At 36.3% G+C, this 21770-nt stretch overlaps 1 protein-coding gene across 4 annotated transcripts in view; it reads right to left on the minus strand.

Annotated features, from left to right (window-relative positions):
• Positions 1 to 21770, minus strand: part of LOC150098752 (mitochondrial inner membrane protein Mpv17-like) — a 138304-nt gene that overhangs the window by 85128 nt on the left and 31406 nt on the right. For 3 of the 4 annotated variants that reach the window (XM_090405137.1, XM_090405136.1, XM_090405139.1), the window contains one exon: positions 11188 to 11303. In XM_090405137.1, the coding sequence (XP_090261263.1) occupies positions 11188 to 11303 (116 nt within the window). Of the gene's footprint in view, positions 1 to 11187; positions 11304 to 18154; positions 20397 to 21770 lie in introns of all 4 variants that reach the window. The other variant, XM_090405138.1, reaches the window with a different exon arrangement.

Below are 21770 nucleotides of genomic sequence, written 5' to 3' on the forward strand. Positions count from 1 at the left end.
AAATAAGTCATGAATAACCATCAACACCTAAGCTCATCTGTTAGACATTATCTATATGGATCATATTATAAAGGAAAGTGGTATTATACATGATATCAAAATTGGAGATGTTAATGTCAGCTCTTTGCTTTATGCGGATGATGTTATACTTCTAAATAAATCCACTACAAGTCTGCAAGATTCTCTGACTAAATTGAATAGCTGTTGTAATAGATATGGTATGAAGGTCAGCAATAAAAAGACAAAGACAATGAAAATAGGCAGAATCATTGAAAATGTCAACTGTGTTGTGAATGGAGAACCTGTGGAACAAGTGAAACATTTCAGCTACTTAGGCACGATTTTTACTGAAGATGGTAAATTAAATATAGAAATAGACAACAGAATCAGCAAAGCTGGTATGGTGGGAAGTTTATTCAACTGACTTCCCACCATACCAGCTTTGCTGATTCTGTTGATTCTATTGACATTCGAAACACTAAATTAGCTGTATACAAGACAGTGTTCAAGCCAGTTTTAACTTATGGATCTGAGAGCTGGGCCAGAAGTAAAACACTTGACCAAAGACTAGAGACCGCAGATATGAGAGTCCTGAGAAAGATTAGGGGCGTGAACAGATGGCATCAATGGCAATATCATATTAAAAATGAGGATATTAGGAAAGAACTTGACATTGTCAGCATCCAGGAATGAGTTAGCAGAGCTAATCTCAGGTGGTATGGTCACTTAAATAGAATGGGTGAGGAAAGATTAGCAAAACAAGTGTTCTCTGCCAGGTTGGCAGCAAAACGACCCAGAGGAAGACCAAAATATAGGTGAATTGATACGGTACAAAGTGCCTTAGACGATAGAAATATAAGATCTGATAATGTTGGAGTCTTGACAAGTAACAGACTGATTTGGAGGAAAATTGTAGATAGGAAGTTAGTAATGATGTAATTTTTTTTCATGTAGTACTATCATATCCTGTACACCCTTTGAGGGTACATGGCAGGAATTTGATGATGATATCCTCTGACTGACCAAGTATATTTATGTATTTCTTTGTGTTTAAACACTGAATTCGTTATTCTCATATTATTATAAATGACAAAATCATGCAGTCTGCAATCATTTTGATTACATGTATCTTTGCCAAATTTACCTGTTTGTTTCGTATTTTTTATTTCCTATTCTGGCATTTAAATCTCCTGCTAGTAGTAAATAGTCAGTTTTGTTTGTTTTATCTATGGCATTCTGTAATTCTTTATAAAATATATTACTGTCTTTTTCTTTTGCCTCTTCTGGTGCATACGCACCAATTATTGTTATGTGTCCTCTTAATGTCTTGAGTCTAATTTCTATTAGTCTTTCATTCAAATATTTGTAATATCAATATTGTTCTTTAGGGATTTATGTACCATAATCATTATACCTGCTTTTGCTCTTTCTTCTTTTTTTTACTCCACTGTAGATTTGTAAACACATAGACAAAGAAATTAGCGTGCCTGGAAGAAAACATGACACAACGGCAAAACTAAGCAAAACAAAAGTGGAGCAAGCCTTATAAAGCCGACGTGTAGTCGATAGCTGATTAAAGCGAAAAGCACCGGCCGATGCAAGTTAGAGTACAGAGTTACAATAATGCCGGGTAGACACCAGAGACGTCAATTTAAGCAACTTATGGACTTTGACAGAGGCATGATCATCGGCCTGAAAACCGAGGTCAGTCAGCATGCCATATAGGCATGCACATGAACCGTTCTGACCATACCGTCCGACAGTGTTGGGAGTTGTGGACACACTCTGGCACTGCCACACAGCAGAGCGGCACTGGTTGGATCAGGAGGACCAACGCTAGAGAAGGTCGACGGATTGTGCAGAAAGCACAGAGGTATCCCACGGTGACCCGGCCCACTATACAGGCAGATGTAGGCTCCTGTGTGCCCATGAACCATTTCCCAATGCCTCATGGAGGTGAATCTACGATCCCAGCGCCCCTCACATGTGCTTCCATTAACACTGCAACATCGCCGACTCCGTTTGCAGTGGCACCAGGCGAGAGCGATGTGTAACGTCACAGACTGGCAACGTGTGGTCTTCAGTGATGAGTGCCGCTTCGTCTTGGGGACAGATGATCATCGTGTCTGGGTGTGGAGGACCCCTGGTCAAGGACACAATCCCGACCTTGCTATTGAGCACCACACCTCCTGCACTGCAAGCATTATGGTCTGGGGAGCCATAGCCTACGATAGCCGATCACCCCTCGCAGTGGTACGTGCCGCATTGACGGGACAGCAGTATGTGGACGACATCCTACAGCCCCACATTTTCCCATTCCTGGCCGGGATACCAGGAGTGCTATACCAGTAGGATAATGCCCGTCTGCACATGGCTCGGGTTGCCCAGACCTGCCTACATCGTGTACAGACACTTCCATGGCTTGCCTGCTCCCGGGACTTGTCCCCTATCGAGCACGTTTGGGAGCAGCTGAAATGCCAGCTCCCACCATGCTGCAACATCAGGGATTTGCAGAACAGCATCCAACATGTGTGGGCCAGTTTGCTGCAGGACAACATCAGGTGTCTGTTTGCCACCATGCCGGACTGTATTGCAGCATGTAACGCCGCATGAGGTGGTGCAACACACTATTGATGATGACCGGATTGCGTACCACAGATTCCTTTGTAATTATCTTTCAGCTCTGTTTTTGCCATCATGTGCATCACTCACCTGTATCATTACACCAATAAAATTTCAGTTGAATCCTATGCTTCCTTCTTGGTGCGCTTTTTCTTTGTCCATGTGTGTGTATATAGTTGTTGTTTCTTTTGTACTTTTTTGTTAGCTTGGTTTAGTGTTTATCAAGTTCTTTGTGTGCGATGCATCTCACATTCCATGTTGCAATGTTCATTATGTGTTCCTTTTTCCAATTTCATTTACTGTTTCCTGAATTGTGGTCTTTTCCCTGATATAGTTTGCCCAGCTTTTCTTTGGATGAGACTAGAAAGTAATTTGAATTTCCCCAGGGCAGGTTACTAACCTGTCACTGGGTAAGTCCAGTGGTAGGGCTGCTACCTAACACCTCTGGACAGGCAGATCTAACAGCATTTACTCTGTTAGGGTGTTTGGTCGTCAGTGCCTCATTTGTACTTTTAGAACAGGATGGACCACGGGAAGGCGAGGCTGACATTTGAGTGAGAGAGGCTATGTATTGTGCTTCACCACCCCTTCCACCCTTATATTTTCCATATAGAAGTAGAAAAAGTTGTATCATCACCTTATTATTAAAATATTGTGGGTCAGAGATAGTCACAGAATATTTTTTCGCTTGGTTATATCAAGTTATATTTGTCATCCTGGTCCGGCTCCCACTGATGAGACCTCAATAAAAATTTAAACCAGTCTAGGTAGTGACCCCTCCCTTAATGCATGTCCTAAAGAAGGTATACTTTGCATTATGAGATACTACGGCAATTGATGTGAAGTCAACAGTTATTCATATACAACTTAGTCTACTAAGAAGCTTCACATGCAAACTTTGTTTGATTATACTTGGATAAAAGATTAACTAAGAACATAATTTCCAAAAGATTAAGTCCTTTGTCATCACCAGGAGTATAGAATACATTGCCAATGTATATTTCCTTATTATGGACAATCTTGTAGATCAAACGCTAAATGAATTAATATGGAAAAAGTGAACTAACCTGTAAAGGGTGTTGAGCACATGTGTGCTCAACACCCTTCACAGAAATAGAAAAAAAAAAATAGTTGCTCTACAAAGACTGCTTCAAAAAGTAAAAAGTTATTCTGGGAATCAGCATAAACTTTACAGAAACTCTCCTAATTTAAACAAATTCAGATGTAAAAACTGCCAAATACTTAGACTGTTATTCTTGTCCTGAATCACCAAAAAACCAGCCCCATTGACTGCACCCAGTTCCCACTGGGTGCAGTCAATGGGGCTGGTCAGAATGTTTGATCACTTGCCTGAATTTTCTTGTTGCTATTCAGTTATGCTTTGCTTGTCTTTGCTGCTGTTAAGTCTTTGAAAATACTCAGTAACAATACCTAAATAATATTATATGCAAAATATTTAATTATTATTTTTATGTGCTATGGTGTGCTGTGATAAACCATTAAAATTATTTTGTTAATCTATAGCCAACACACATAAAAATGAGAAATTTCTCTAATATTGTATAAATTTCAATTAAGGAATACTGCACAAAATTTTAATGGTATTACATTTATGTACAGTACTCCGATTTATTTGTTCTTATTGTTATTATTATTACACAGGCACCTCCATGGAGTCCTAAGACTCATCATGGGAGATGCAAACTATCAACATGATATTTATCATACCTCTCCTTGAAACCATTAACAAACAAATCATTGACAACTGATTCAGGCAACCCATTCCATTCATTCACCACTCTTCGAGTAAAAAATCTAGTCCTTACACCCTTGCTAACCACACTCTTACCCAAACTTCCAGGGATGACCTCTTGTTTTGTCCCTCTAGTCAAGTTCTGAAACATTTCTCCAGCATTAATTCTATGTTTCCATCATATACCCAATTTTTTGCCTATCAACCAACTTCTGCAATCCACCCTCATGGGAAGCATTCCACAGACCACTCACCTCTGGATCTTCTCCACCACTTCCTAATCTCAAAGAAACCCAGGTGATCAGATCTATATATATATTTATATATATATATATATATTTTTTTTTAATGGATATGAGGCTGATAGACATCAGAAGATGGTGTACGGTGGAGTGGAATCAAGGTGAATGAGGATGACTAGTGGAGTGCCCAGGGCTCTACTACAACCATTACTCTTTAATTTGTATATTAACCCTTTAACTGCTAAGGTCAAGTTAACTCGAGTGCGGAAAAAAATGGCACCCTCAAGTGGACACCCCTTGCAGATTATGCAAATTTTATAAAACACTATTATTGCCATTTTTGTGAGTGAACAAGTGTATATCAAGAATGTATGATGCTGTCCGCACTTCTTGCTTGCAAGAATTTTAATTAATTTTATTTATAAACTTTTTGCAAAATTAATTCAGCACATAGGACAATGTCAGCAGAATATAAAATCAGCAGCTAAAGGGTTAATGATATAGCAGATGGAAGTGGGAGACATTCAGTTGTTTGCCAATAATGCAAAACTAGGCAGGGTAATAGTTGATAAAAGTGATGTAGATATCTTACAAGATGACTTTAAATTTTTCAGGAAATGACAACATATACTAAAATATTAATTAAAAAACTTTAATCAATACCTTCCTATATTTCAGAAATGTTACACTGCCATCTTCTGGGAACATAAAACTATGATGTGTGCATGCAGGCACTAACAACGAGCAAATGAAGCTGATGAAGGCAACTGAAGTTGGTCCTAGAGTCCTAAAGGTGCCCTCCTAGTAGGCTAAATTGGGTTGTCTTGCTGTTGGGCTGATATTCTTAGGATGCAAGCTTCCCAAATTTGGGGCACTTTGAGTGAGCACTTTGGCTAAACATTTAGCTAATTTGTATGTGGGGGAATCAATGCCATCTACAATGGGATGTAATGGCACAATCCTGCTTATGGATTTTTGGTAGTCCATATATTCGGGGGGGGGGGGGGTCTAGAGTTGAAAGGTTTAATTTGCTAGTCACTTCCACAGGTCAAGAAGTAACAACAGTGGCATTTCCCCTTATCTGCTTTGGTGATGATTATTTTGCTGTTGGTCTTCATTTCTTGTAGAGCTTTTAATTCTTCTTTAGATATGTTGATTTTTGGTGGTTTAGCTTTGGTAAGAACACCAGCTACATCCAGTCTGATATTGTTTAACCACAACCCCCCTCCCCCTTCATAACAGAGATTACACTTAGTGTAATCTATCACCATCACTTATATCCAGGGCACACCTGGAAAATTACCCTGAAAAGTTAACAAAAATCGTAAAAAAATATAACCTGACTACCTGTTACAAACCATATAAGAAATCGGAATCCATTATCTGCTCCAAAGACAAGCCATATCCCCCTAGACCTACATGGAGTATACCAAGTCCCTTGCAGCTGTAAACTGGAAAGCCAATTTACTACACTGCAGCAAATATAAGTATGAAAGATTATTCCTGGAATCAGCCTCAGCACTAAAACATTTCCCAAACCTCAACAAATTTGGGTGCATGAGACTGCCCCATATTTGGGAAGTCTGCATCCTAAGAACATCAGCCAAACATCCTAGACAACTCAATTTAGTCTGCTAGGGGGCTCCTTTAGGACTCTAGGACCAACTTCAGTTGTCTTCATCAGCCTCATTTGCTCATTGTTAGTGCCTGCGTGCACATATCATAGTTTTATGTTCCCAGAAGATGGCAATGTAACATTGCTGAAATATAGGAAGGTATCGATTAAAGATTTTTAATTAATATTTTAGTATATATTATCATTTTCTAAAAAATTTAAAGTTTCTTCCCTATAAGTTTATCTACAAGGATATTAACAAGATGATTTAAATAAACTGGCAGTGTGGGCAAAGGACAATGGTTGTCAACTGAATGAAAAGAAACTTTGGGATGAAAAGATTACACACTTTGTATCATACTGATCATACTAGTTTACAGGAAATTGATGAGGCTAGGGATATGGGGATGACAGTGGATAGAGATTTGAAATTCAGAGGACATATTGCAAGAGTTGGCAAAATAGCTCAGAGGATTACTTGGATGCTGAATAGCACATTGACAATAAAGATAGGGAGGTTATATCCCTCTTTATAAGGCTATGATTCGGCCACATGTTGACTACTGTGAGCAGATTTGGTCACCTGTGTTTCTTGGGGATTGGGAGGTGGTAGAGAGGATTCAGAGATGAGTGACCAAGCTGAGGACAGGTCTGTGTAATATTCACTATGAGGATAGATTGAGGGTGTGTGGATTACTGAGTTTAGCAGACAGGTGGAGGCAAGGGGATATGATAGAAACTACTAAAGGGATACTATAAGAATGACACAGAAAAAATGTTTCGATACATGGGGAGTAGGGGAAGGGAAAACAAGGGGTCACACTTGGAAGCTGTCTAGCAGCGTAGTTAGTAAGGGTGTGCAGACTAGGTTCTTTTCTTAGAGATGAATGAGTGGAATGGATTGCCAGAGGTGGTTGTTAGTGCCCCAACAGTGAATAGATTGGATAAGAGTGGGTCTCCTGCAACGAGTCATTTGACTCCATGGAGTGCCCATATAATTCTGTAATGAATAATTATAGAATTATATAATGAATAATTCTGATTCACCCTTATAGAAGCAATACTTTTTTTAATAATAAATCAGGTATGACAGAAATACTTGATTATTGGTGCTTCTGTCATACCTGACATCTCTATCCTTCAGTAATCTCATCCCTTTTAGGCATTAGTACGCCCTTTATTACATTTTTCTTGTTTCCTTCTTTTACTAATTTTTTTTTTTTTTTTTTTTTTTTTTTTAAATTTCATAAAATCATCCAATCTCACCTAACTCTGCAGCCTTTTCAGTTTCTTCTGACATATATAATTGAATGGCTCTTAAAATCTTTTGCTATTCTTTTAACTTATATTTCTTTCCATAAATTCTCTAACACATTTCTTTAATGCTTTTAGACTTTTTTAGTATTTTTATACATCATTTGAATTTTTCAGCTTTATGTTATTGGTTTCCAGGTCTTGTTGATAATTATTTTCTGTTGCGATTTTTCGCCCCTCTTACTACCTAAACAATCTCATACCACTTTATTATATACTATCCTAAAGTTTTTTCATCTCTTTTTAATCTTATGAACTTTCTTTTTTCCCACTTTGTGCTACTCTCTCATTTGCCAAAATTTCAAATGAATTCTATATCATAATGGAAAATTTTTCTCATTTCATTCATTTTTAACTTAGCTGTAATATCTTATCTATCCTTTTAAGATTGTTCATTTTCTATTCCTACTCGACTTTAAGTTTAGCCATCAACAAGTAATGGTTAAATCTTGTATTAACATCTAAGTATGAACTTATAAGGCTAGTCTTGACTGTGAAATGGTCAATCTCATTTTTATTTTATCCATCAGGCATTATCCAGGCCATTTTATATATTTCTTATGTTTAAATAAACTTTTTCCTGTCATTAAATTATTCATTTCACAGAAATGATATTAGCATTTTTGTTTCATCTAATTTGTCTCATCACTCAATACAAGTACCACTCTGTTTTCATGTCTTCTATCAGTTCCTGAACAGAATATGTTCAGGAAATGAATGAAAATAACAGGCAGCAATGGGTGCAAGACTGAGAATGATAGCCAGAAGGGCGAGTGTGAGACTATAATTGACTATGAGACTATAAGAATGCGATTATGAATATGGAAATGACTGCTAAAGCAAAATTGAGCATAAATGCAGGAATGGAAGTAAGCCTGACTGATGGAGTGGGCTGGAATGATTGCAGGAATGTAAAAATTGAAGAATGAAATGATTAAGATGAGAATTGAGTTGGTTTCAATACAAATGAAATTAAATACATGGTGATGTAATGGAAAAGTATGAAAGAATCAACTAAAAGACAGTGGAGAAAAAGAGATAGGCAAATAACTCAAGAGTAACACTGTATGGAAATTCTATTAAAAAGGTGTTGGGGATGAGAGGATGCACATGGTCTGTTTTCCAGGAGGGAAGATTAAGAGGTGATTGAGGTGCTGGATATGAAAAGTTAGCATGCAAGGGAATTAGTGGTTATGATTGGAATGAATGATTTGGTTGGGCATAGTGAGAATGTGAATATGGATATCAGATTACTGAGAAGAGTGAAAAACAACAGTATGTTAGGAAGAGTAGTTTGTGTGTTGCCCAGGTATGACAATGATGAGTTGCAGCAAAGAGCAAAGGATTTTGAATAGAGTGTTAGTGGAAATGTGTGAAGAGAAAGGGGTGCAGTTTGTGAATGCCTGGGGGGGGGGGGGGGTGTTTAAGGGACGAATGAAACTGTATAAGAGTGATGGATTACAGCTGAATGGTTTTGGAGTGAGTTATCTGGAAAGGCTGCTTCCAGAAGGAAGTGTAATGAGTGATGCAATGGAAAAGTATGAAAGAATCAACTAAAAGACAGTGGAGAAAAAGAGATAGGCAAATAACTCAAGAGTAACACTGTATGGAAATTCTATTAAAAAGGTGTTGGGGATGAGAGGATGCACATGGTCTGTTTTCCAGGAGGGAAGATTAAGAGGTGATTGAGGTGCTGGATATGAAAAGTTAGCATGCAAGGGAATTAGTGGTTATGATTGGAATGAATGATTTGGTTGGGCATAGTGAGAATGTGAATATGGATATCAGATTACTGAGAAGAGTGAAAAACAACAGTATGTTAGGAAGAGTAGTTTGTGTGTTGCCCAGGTATGACAATGATGAGTTGCAGCAAAGAGCAAAGATTTTGAATAGAGTGTTAGTGGAAATGTGTGAAGAGAAAGGGGTGCAGTTTGTGAATGCCTGGGGGGGGGGGTGTTTAAGGGACGAATGAAACTGTATAAGAGTGATGGATTACAGCTGAATGGTTTTGGAGTGAGTTATCTGGAAAGGCTGCTTCCAGAAGGAAGTGTAATGAGTGATGCAAACAAGGTATCAGTGGAAGTCACAGATGATGTAAATGAGCAGGAGAGTGGAGCAGGTGAGACTGATGTGATTGTGAATTGAGATGAGAGAGAATGTGAAAACACAAATACAAGTTAGACAGGGAAATGGGGTGGGCCAAGGTGACTCAGTGTAAGGAGAGTGAATTCTGAAAGCAGTAATGAATGCATGTATGAGGATGATCAGCATAGGAATGGACTGGAATAAATGGGGAGTAGGCGAGTTTGAGAAGATATATGGAAGAGAGAGAGAGAACAAGGATGAGCAGATGAGGAACAAGCGTGGAAAAGTTACAGGTGAAGGGCAGTATGGGTAAGACTGGTTATAGACCAAAAAATGCATTTTATGCTTATTTATGAATGCCAGAAGTATCAGAAATAAGGTGAATGAAATTGTTACATTGGTCAAGTTTATTTGCTTAAAAATATTGGAATAAGTAAAACATGGTTGGATGAGAAGATATCTTAGCAGGAACAGAAATGGAAGGAAATTATGTTTTTCATGAAGACAGGAAGGGAGTGAGGAGTACTGGACTGAGTACTATGTCCACACATGGGGATAATCTATCCCAAGGCACATTTATATAAGTTACTCTGGGGGGGGGGGGTATTGGATGTAAGTAAAAGAAAAGAAACTGTGAGAAGAAGAAAACCCTGGAATCTGAATAACAGTTTGCTAACAAAGATGTGAGGGCTATACTTTCTGCTAGAGTGGTGAAAGTAGAATGGGTTACCATATTTGGCAGCTATGAGTGTATTGTTGCACTGTCAGCAAATGAATTTAAGGAAAGGTATGATATTGTGTGAACAGTTAGTATGGCTTCCTATATTATTATTATTATAACACACTCTCCTCCTGTACCTCTAAACCTCGAACCAGTCCTATCCCTCTAGCATTAAAACTGACTCCTCTAGGATGAAATACTCCAATAAAGTGTTCATTGAACAATTCCACTATGTCCTAGGCATCAGTCACTCTATTTCCATTTTTATCCCACAATATCATTTTTCCAGTCATTTCTCCTCCTACTGACCACATAGCTAAAAAATTCCCTAGGATTTTCTTTGGATCTTAGGGCCAATCTCCTCTCATATTCCAGTTTCACTTTCCTTACCACACTAGTCACTCTTCTGGCCTGTGTCTTATATTCTTCATGCATAGTATGCTATAGTAGGTCTTAAGACTTGTGAAGATGCTTACTTAATAACAATAATAATATATGCTGGATTGCTTCACATAACACTGATGTGAAGCAATTAAGATCACTTTAATTAAAAGTATTATTATTATGTGACACCACCAGGGAGCCCAAAGACTCATCGAGAGAGAGTGTGCCAACAGTATCGAATGATTGATCCGTGCCAACTACTAACCACACTCAAACTTGCTTAACTTTTTGCATGAGCCTTTAGTAGCAGAGGCTCTACCAATCGACCAACTTTTGCTGGCAAAAAACATAACCTTTGGCAGGGATGGGATTATTAACTAAATACTGTAATAGTCTCCATAAGATTTTCATAATAAATAAAAGACCAGTATTATAGAGTAATTCTGCTTACCACAAAACATGTTCCAAGAAAAGCAAACCTTACTATTCTCTGAGGTTCCAAATGTTTCCATGTTTTTTTTTCCAATACAGTCTGACTTATGATATCACCTGATGCCATAATTAAACCTAGAAGAGTGATTAAAGCAAAAAAATTAAAAATTAGAAAGACATTAGAGAAAAGAGGAGCAATGAAATATCAATATACCAGAGAGCACCAAATAAGATTATTTTATTTATAAAGTAACAATACTGTATTGTATTCTATTATAATTTATGCCAGATTTAATATATCAAGATAATTGTAATGAAGAGCAAATGCTTGTTTCAGTTTGGCATTTTGCATTATACAGTAATACATTATTACTGTATAATGTATGATTTTAGTGTGGTATACAGCACCCCCATGCAAAATATACTAATGATGGCCAATGATTCTTTAATCATCATTATTTAAAGCAGTCAGCATTCACGTTATATTCACTATACTGTGAATGTTGTGTGTCAGATGTGCTTGTTATTAAGGATGAATGGTTTATGGTTTAAAAGTGAGTGGTGAGACAGTGTGCCAGAGGTGCAGCTCATATTAAAAACAAGAAAGCAAATTGATGAACATTGGTGACAATATGTATGAAAATGTGAATGCCAGAGAGTGGATAGGAATGGGTGTAAGTGAACAAAATACAAAGGAGAGAATAGTGAGATGTCGTAATGTGTATGTTTGAGAGAGAGAGAGGGCACATACAGAGAGTTCTTTCAGAAGACAAAGACTGAATCTCAGCAGTTGGAGAACAGCTGGTAAGTAGTTTGTTTTGGAATTACAGCCAGCTGTTCTCCAACTGTTGAGATTCAGTCTTTGTCTTCTACAGCCAAAGCAGCTAAGGCCATGAGGCTAGCACATTATTCTTGTGGCCAACTTGATATCTGATGAGTGCTATATTGGATTAGAGAAGAGAAAGAAAGCAGAGGTGAGTGAATGCAGGATAAGCTAGGAGAGAATACAGTATGATATATTTCATAATAAGAAGTGCACTTGATTGGAGAGGGGGAGGGGATGATAAAATTGTATTTTCTAGCTGCAAATATGTTACTAACACTTAGAATGCAACAGAGCAACTGAAAGAGCAGACTGTCTTCACAGGTATAAAATGATCTGAAAGATAACAGGTACGGAATGAAAGAGTTACTGGAAGAAGTGAAAAGTTGACTGAGAAAGTTAGATGAAGTTTGTTCGCATTTTACGATAAGACAAACTGAAAAAGAGGACAACAATTGCAAACAAGTCATTGTATCAGTTGTGCAAAAGGAATGGTGTGCACTTTGTAGTATAGAGTGAATTCAACAGACAAAATAATCTGTATATGATTGTTGCATTGCACTTGAATGGATTTTAGGTTTAAATGGCTGATAAAAAAAAAGTGAAAGTTTTCAAGGATAAAATCAAGGAAAGTAGAGCTATGAGGGGGGGGGAGAAGATGATATATATACAGGCAAGTGAATGTGAAACACTAATTGAAAAATGATGACTATAGTTTCTCAGTTCTTGAATTTTGGTGGGACAGTCATTACAAGAAGCAAAGGTAGGTAGTTGTGTATGCAGAGGGATACTGTCTGCTAATGCCAGAAGCACCAGGAATAAGTCAGGAGCTTTCAGCACCGGTTAACTCTACTCTGCAATAATGAGACAACTGATAGAGCATGGATAATAAAATTATAAGAACAGAATATAAAGGATATTGTATTTTCAGGAAGGATAGAGAGAAAAGGAAAGGAGGAGAAAGTGGCATATCCTGATAAAGCAGAAGAAATGCAACCAACCAACCAAGCACAACTAAGAAGTTCAGCAGAAAGGCAAGGATGTGAAATACAGTGCATTTAAGGCTTTCTGGTGTGAGACGGAGACCAACAAGACAAAATATATAGTTGGTTGCTGCAAAAGTTCAGGGCAGAGGAAGATGAAGAGGACAACCACTGACAAAATAGCTCAATGAGTGTAGAGCAAAAATTATTATCGGACTACACCTATGGGGAGACAGACTGAATGAAAAGAATGGATGGGGAGAGAGAAAAAATGGAATTTATGCAGCTGCTAAAGAGATAGTCATCTGAAACAGCATGTGATGAAGGGACTCAGAGTTTGAGAGTGCTGGATATGATGATAGTATCAGAGGATCTGTTCATAACTGAGGTTCCTTGCCTCCAACTGGGTACAGTGATCATACACTCTGGACCTGGAAGGTGGCATGATGAATTCACAGTTAAGGATATTATGTATAGAATTAGAGAGATTAGTAATTATAACAAATTTAGGAGAGAGTTTGGAGCAGTGCCATAGCATATGGGGAGAGGGAAGAAGCTACAAGGGAATGATGTAAGCAGTGTATGATCAAACTGCATACCCTAGTAATATCAAACTGCATAACCTAGGAGCAGAGGATAAAGCAAGGAGGAGTTAAATTGATGAGCTGCATCATTAAGCTGACACTTCAAATTGTTGTGAACACAACACAAAAAGAAAGGTGACCAGCAAACTTATGAGAAACATAAAGCACAGGCAAGAAACGTGCCCATGGCAAGAAAGATAAAACAGCTGAGTTAGATAAACAAAATCCCAAAGAGTTCTTTCACTTTATAATGAGTAAAAAAAGAAGAATGGTAAGGAGGTGACAGAAACAGAAAGAACACTTGAATTCTGTGATCATTTTTCAAGATCCACATGGAGATACTGCAGTCAAAGATGACAAATACTGATGTGAAAGGAGTGGTAGGTGAACTGGAAATGATTAGAATATTACAAAATTTCAATGTGAATACTGTCAGAAGAGTGAATGAAATACTGACCTGTGTGTTACAAGATGCAAGGGATGATGGCCACTGACAAGGTTGTTTAATTACGTCATACCTCTGACAAAGTTCATAAGAAGTTGATTGAGGACATTTGAGCTCCACTACATAAAAGAGACTATGGTTGGTTAAGAGCAAAATTCAGGAATGAGTAGATAAGAATATGATACCCTATTGAGAGGGAGTGAGGGAAGCACAGCATAATGAAGGACAGATCATGCTTTAGTAATGTACACATACTTTTTATAGTGACAGTTCTTTTTTTTTTTTAAATATGTATATTGATGATGAAACATTGGTTTGCTTGGAGTTGTACTGTATTATCTAGCTCTTACATGATTATTGGAAAGCAGAGGAATGGTGGTGGCTAGTTTAGCTGATAATTACCCATGAGGAAAGTAATATCAAACTGCATACCCTAGGGTCAGAGGATAAATCAGGAAGGAATTAAATTGATTAGCTGCATCATAAAGTTGATACTACAGAAGGAGCAGTTGTACTTGTCAAAACACTTATCAAAAGTGTTTTGATAAGTACCTATAAAAAAAGCTTAATGCAGAAACATATTATGGGAAAGTGACTGTAGGAAGTCTCTCAGAGAAAGGTCACATTTTAGGTAGAGTGGCTTTATCTGTATATAATCAAGAATTCTTAGGAAGGATTTGGGTGCACCACCCCAAATGCAAAACAACATTCTAAAGTTGGTCAGATTCAAGATTTGTAAATGTTAGAAACAGAATACCAAGATTTTATAGGCTGAGGAGACTACTGATGCCAGAATAAGCTGGATGTTAAAGTTTGTCCAAAAAGGGGGAACTGATCTTGAAAGAATATCGGAACATTATTAAAGTAAGAGTGAGCGAAGCAGAATCTTTCTTGCTGGTAGTGAGATAGGATTGTGTTTTAACAGCTGAAATTCACTAAGTTGTCTTCACTTCCCACTTGAGAATGGTGAGGAAATCAGTGTTTAAGACACTGGTTATGGCAGGTCTTGAAGCTAATCATTAGAGTACTATACTGAAGGGTTTCTCAAATGAAGAAGAGGAATAGAGAGCAGTGTCATCAGCAAAACTATGAACAGGATCTGAAGTCAGAGAGAGGAAGTCATTCATGTATAGAATGAAGAGTGTGGGTGAGAATACAGAATCCAGGAATACTCTAGCATCAAGATATCTGATTAGAGGAAACCATCCACCATGGCATACAAAGAACAACTAGAGAGAGAGAGAAAGGAAGCTGACAATAAATCACAAAGGGCAGAAGAGACCATAAGATGATAGCTTGTTAAGAAAGCCTCAATGCCAGACATGGTCAAATGCCTTTGAGATATCAAGAGTGAGCACATGGATTTTTTATTATTACTATCTGAGACAGAATATGGCAGAATCCATATTGGGGATCACTGATTAAATAATAGGTCTCCAAGTACAGAAGAAGAGGCTTGTTAATGGCCTTCTCCATCACTTTCAAGAGTCATCATCTTCTTCCTTTCCAGGTTTATAGGCCAAGTGGCCTGTTCTGCACTCAATTCCATCTTTTTAAGGGTCTTCCTCTGCATCGAGTACCTTTTGGGTGGTAATTTAGAATTTGTTTAGGTATTCTGCTTCTATTCATTCTCAGTATGTGTTCTTTCCATTTTTCTCTACAGCAAATAACTGTTTCATTTAAGGAGGTTGTAATTCCAAGTTTTTTCTGATTTCGCTGCTTTTCATTCTGTCCATTATTGTGACTCCTTCAGTTCTGTGCAGAAATTTCATTTCGGAGGATTCAATTCTTCTTTTATCTGCTTTTTTGTCCATATCTCACCGCCATAAAGTAAGGTTGGTTTAGCTACTATATTGTAGATTCTTATTCGTGTGTGTTTTTGTACATAATCGGGTTTAAAAATTTTATTTATAATGCCTGTTACTTTTAAAAAGTTTGATATCTTTGGTTCTATATCTGCTTCATTTTCATAAGACATTGTGCAACCTAAATATTTGAATGTATTTACTTGCTCTATTATTTTGTTGTTTATTACTATTTTGCTTCTTATTGGATTAGCACCTGTGAAGGCCTTGACTTTTGTTTTGTCTGTTGATATTTCCATACCATACCATATGTTTTTATCAGATTATTTAGACTGCATAATGATTTTTGTAGTTCATCTTCATTGTTTCCAAGGATTATTTGGTCATCAGCAAAAAGAAGAGTAGCTAATCTGGTGTTACGGTTTATCTTGAATCCTCCTTCATTAGTTATCTTCCATTCTTTTATGATTTTATCTGTGTATATATTAAATAAAACCGGTGAGAAAGGGCAACCCTGATGTACTCCTCTATTTATTGGTTTCCAGCTTGATATTGAATTATTGTACTTCACAGATATTTTATTATCTTGATATATATATTACATAAGGCTCATCATCATCATAATACTAATTATGGGTGTAGACCATATTGGTCTGTTCTGGTCTCATTATCAATCCAGTATATCCTTTTTTGAGGTCTACCCTGCCTTCTCTTCCCAATTGGCTTATATTTTAGTATTTGTTTAGGATATCGGGTGTTGGCCATTCGGTTTACATCTTCTATCCATTTTTGCTTATAATTGTTTAGTTTTTATTCTACTGATTTTGTTTTTAGTTCTTTTAAAATGTCTTCATTCCTTTTTTGGTGAAATAATGTGTATTTTGCAGTTCTCATAAATCTCATTTTGCTTGTTTTATTCTTTGTTTATCTTGTTTGTTAATTGCCCAAATTTCACTACCATATAATAATGTGAGCACTGCTAAAGTATTGTATATTTTCAAGCATGTTTCTTTTTGTACTATATTTGGATTGAGTGTTCTATTTATCAGGCATATAATCTGTAAAAATTTAAGTTTTTAATTTTAATTGAATTCAAGTTTTTAATTTTATGCCTTTCTCTCCTTCATATGATATTTCACATCCAAGATAACCGAAAGCATTTATCTGTTCTATTATTTTATTATTAATAATTATTTTACTTCTAACTGGAGTTTGTCCACAAAATGCCATTGTTTTAGTTTTATCTATGGAAATTTTCATTCCAAACTGTTCTACTATAACATTTAAATTATATACTGTATTGCTCTTTGTAAATTATCTTCCTTATCTGATATCTGATCATCTGCAAATAATAGCATATTTATTTTGTTATTCTGAGAAATTTCTATACCTTGATTATTTAAGGTGTTCTACTGTATTAATATTTCATTAATGTAAATATTGAAAAGTGTTGGAGACAGAGAGAATCCCTGTCTTACTCCTTGGTTTATAGATTGTTTTTCAGACAATTTTTCATTTATTTTTATTTTATTATCTTTATATATATTCAATATTGCATGTAGTAAAATATTAGGTATATTTATTCTTTATAATATATCAAACAGTATATATCTTTTTACTTTGTCAAATGCTTTTTCATAATCTATAAACAAAAGATGAGTTTCTAAATTAAATTGTCTTCTTTTTTCTATAAGTAGTTTTAAACAGAAAGATGCATCCATTGTATCACATCCTTTTCTAAATCCATTTTGACATTCTAATAATATTTTTTCACTGTATATTTTCAGTTTTTCATTAATTATTCTACTATATATTTTGTAGCATGTATTCAATAAACTAATACCTCTGTAATTAGCAGGTTTTGTTTTATCCCCTATTTTAAATATAGATATTACTATACTTGTATTCCATTCTATTGGTATTTGTCCATTTGTATATATTTTATTTAAAAATTTTAATAATCTCTGATGAAATTTTTATTAATTAATTAAATAACTAACACTATAATACTATATCTAAAATACTTCAGGCGCAAACTTTGTTTGCTTACACTTGGATAAAGGATTAAACCAAATATATAATTGGTAGCATAGCCAAGTGAAAAAATTTCTAAAACACTGTTTATTTTTGAAATAAAACTTTAATTCCAACATTCTACAATGTTATTTTTCTTGCTTTTCTGTTAGCAAAATCGATGGCATTGTCTAAGTCTATTTCATCATTTAGTTGCTGTTCGATAGACAGTATGGCAAGATTTCTTAAATGCAAAGTAATCATTGTAGATCTTAGGTAATTTTTAATCAATTTTAATTTAGAAAAACTCCTCTAACAACTAGCAACACTTACAGCAATCGTGAGGAAAATTCGCAGTATTATTACAATATCTGTAACTGAGTTCTCGAGACCGCAGTTTAGAATAAACTGTAAACGTTCAGGGGGGGACCGTCCTTCCACGTCTCTGTTTTGTCTTGTGTAGCAGCAACAGAAATAAAACTCTGAAGTCTTTTTCTCTCAACGAGGAACTCTTCCTTATTAATGTCATCGTGATCATCATTTAGTTGACATTTGTATTTATCGTTCAAAAGATTCAATGGAGTAAGGAAGGCATATTTTTCAGCAAGAACATGAAGAGCTGTTGAAATCTCGTGGCGATTTCTTGTATCACTCTGTCCAGCGAGGAAAAAAAACATTTCTCTTCAACTCAGTTTCGTATGACAATTCAGCATCTCATGATTCTTCATCTGCCATCAGTTTTTTTTTCCTACACCAGTGATCCATGACCATTCTCAGATCACAAATTTCTTTGGCATAAGTTACTGAATTGTTAACTAATTCGTTCCTATTTTCAGTTAAAAATGCTTTCAAACTCCCAAGTTTTATGTCACATTGCTGTATATTCAATCCTTTGGTAGACCTGTGTATCGCTAATTTCTAGAAGGATGGATTCCCACAGGCCAAGAAAGCGCAGAAAGGAAAACTATTGTAACGCAACAAGCAGCATGCCAGCATCTGACCTGGTAACTCTATTTTCTTCTTCACCAGTTAAAATGTTCTACAGCACTTAAGATTTTCGAGCAATTTTTTTTTACAACACTCACAGCATCTCCCCGCACTCCACCGAGATTCTACTACATGCTTGACACTTTGACCAGTGATTGAAGTCAGAATATCCCAGCGATGGGTTGAAGAAGTAAACAATGTGAACAAACGATCCACAGTTCCAAAAAAGGTAACAAAATTCACAGCAACAGAAGCTGCATGTACACCCACCTAATTCAGTGTGTGATTTGTACATGCAACAAATTCTGCTTTTCTATTAATTTCCTTGATGCATTTCTGAATGCCAGTATGTTGACCAGTCATCACAGCAGCATTATCATATGCTTATCCTCTACAATTCTGAATATCAATTTCGTCGTTTTCTAATTTTTGCAAAATCATAGTTGAAATATTCCTGGCAGTTTTACCCTTTGTTTCAATGAAATCAACAAATGAGTCCACAACCTTCACTTTATTTCCGTCGATCATAATGTAGCGTAAAACTTGGCTCGTTTGATCCTTATGAGAAATATCAGGGGTGCTGTCAAATATCATTGCAAAATACTTTGCTTCTTTTACTTGCTCAATAACTTTTCTTCTTACTTTTTCTCCCAAAATGTCTATAAACTCGTTCTGAATAGTAGGCGACATATAGGATTTAGCAAACGTTTTTTCCTTGATCTTAGAATATGTTCACGTAGCACTGGATAGTATTTCACCAACAAATGAACTAGTTCCAAAAAATTTTCTCTATTTCCCATTGATTCAGGTTCATCATCAGTCTCGTAATGAATTCCTTCTTGGTCATCCCGTAAAGCCAAATTTTGTTTAGATAGGAATTTAATGATATCCAACAATCTTGAAAGTATCTCCCTCCACTTCTTCACTTCGTTTTCAACTTGTTCTTGTTCCTTTTTATCAATTGTTGCACTATGTCGGATTCTAATTTCCAACTCCTTCTATTGTGTGAAAGATCGAACATGGGCCACACTAGATTCATGGTCAAATATTTTGGGATTAAGTTTCCACCACACATTGAATCCATCTGCAGAATCAAAATCTGAATGACTTCTGTCTGCAACAAAAGCAGTAAAGAGCTTTCTTGGAAGGAGAGAGTATACCATCCATGACCTCAACATTTTTTCGTTATTTGGCAGAGTTCGAAAAAACCACTCACGTGTAAGTTTTCTGTTTCATTCTTTGATTGACGCACCCTCATGAATCACTTCATCAAAATCAGAATCTAGATGTTGAACCACAGACGCATCTTGTTGTACCAGTAAGATCCGCGTGTCATCATTAATCTTACTTGGCCAAAGATCAACATCTTTTAAGTCAACAGCTGGAATTTTTTGTTCAGTACATTCCTTATCGCTTGTTGAAGAATCACTTGACTTTGACGATGGTTTGAATTCAAAAATTGCTTCAGTAGTAGTAGTTTCACGACCGAGGTATTTCAGTAGTGCACCTTCATTCTTTTGTAATTCTTCCTTTTTCTTTTTTCTAAAGGCTCCACCACTTTCTTTTATTCGCTTCATCTTAAGTAAAACTGAAAGAATAATAAAGAAAAAAGCAATATATTCATAATAACTAATAAACAAGGAATAAATTAAATTAAATAAATAAGGAATAATTAATTTTTGTAGTCTGCACATCTAAAAAACCGTGATATTCTAACTCAACTCAGAAAAACAAAGAATGATGTAAAATCACAAAATTACACGTGCTTAACGAGATCAAATTATAACAATCTGAGGCTTCGTCACTGTCACCACTGGTCAGACTGGTGGGTGTTTTTGCCTGATTGCCATAATTGGGAATTTGGGAGTAGACACAGCAGTAATATGATATAGATTTGTTTAAATCTAGACTCTAGACCAGGGGTGGGCAACTTTTTTTAAGTGTGCAAAATTGCCAAATCTTTGATGCAAAAGTTTTCCCACGTGTCAACCGAAATTTTGGGGAACATATTAATATTTCGTGTTTTTTAAGTATTGGGAAGACCTTTTCAAATAATCAGAAATCGCACTAGAATGGTAACATCAAAGAATATTGTAAGAGCGATTATTGTAAGTCATGTAAGATTAAATTAATGTTTATTTATTTAGCGTATGGCATAATAAAGACACATGACATCAGAATATATAAATACATATTTGTGCAGAAAATAAAAATGAAACAAGTAATGCACATATACAAATATCAGGTAAAAAAAAAAAAGTCTAAAATTTTAAGTCTAGTTCAGATAGCCAATCAAGAGCTGAAGGATCTGCCTCAAAAAAGTCTCTCAGGTCATCAGGGTAGGCTCTTATGCTGCAGTTCTCCACAATGTGCCGGATGGTTTGATTTATGGCCCCACAGTCACATTGGGGTGTAGGTTTTCTTCCCCACTTGTATAAACTGTCTGCACAGATACCATGTCCTGTGCATATCCTATTTAGGCTTTTCCATAGGTGACGTGGAAGCTCAATCCCTTTCAGATTTTGGTTGGGAAGGATATAGTTGTTTAAGTCTGGTAACAATTTTTCTTTCCAAGTTTCTAGCCATTTTAAATTAACATTGAAATTGCTATTGACTAGTTCTTCAGCCAGTATTAGTGGAGACTGTTGGGATTTAAGGCGATTCATGTTTATATATAGGGAGATCTTCATGTATCGGCAACAGGCGATTGCTATTTATTTTTTTGTATTCTTTTACTAGAGCATTTTGTCTGCATAAGTTTGGTGGTGCAATATTGCTCAAAGTTGGAAGCCAGTAGAGGGGGGTGGATTTGACACAACCTGTTATTGTCCTCATCCCTGCATTTATTTGTGTGTCGATTTTCTTGATATGAGGACTGTTTGACCAGTATGCCAAACTGGTGAACAATATTCTGCCGCAGAGCAGACTAAGGCCAACATGGAGTATCGCAGTGTAATAGCAG

This window comes from Typopeltis vanoorti, chromosome 15, assembly GCF_054136105.1.
Source record: "Typopeltis vanoorti isolate ZY-2024b chromosome 15, IOZ_Tvanoo_1.0, whole genome shotgun sequence".
NCBI lineage: Eukaryota > Metazoa > Arthropoda > Arachnida > Uropygi > Thelyphonidae > Typopeltis > Typopeltis vanoorti.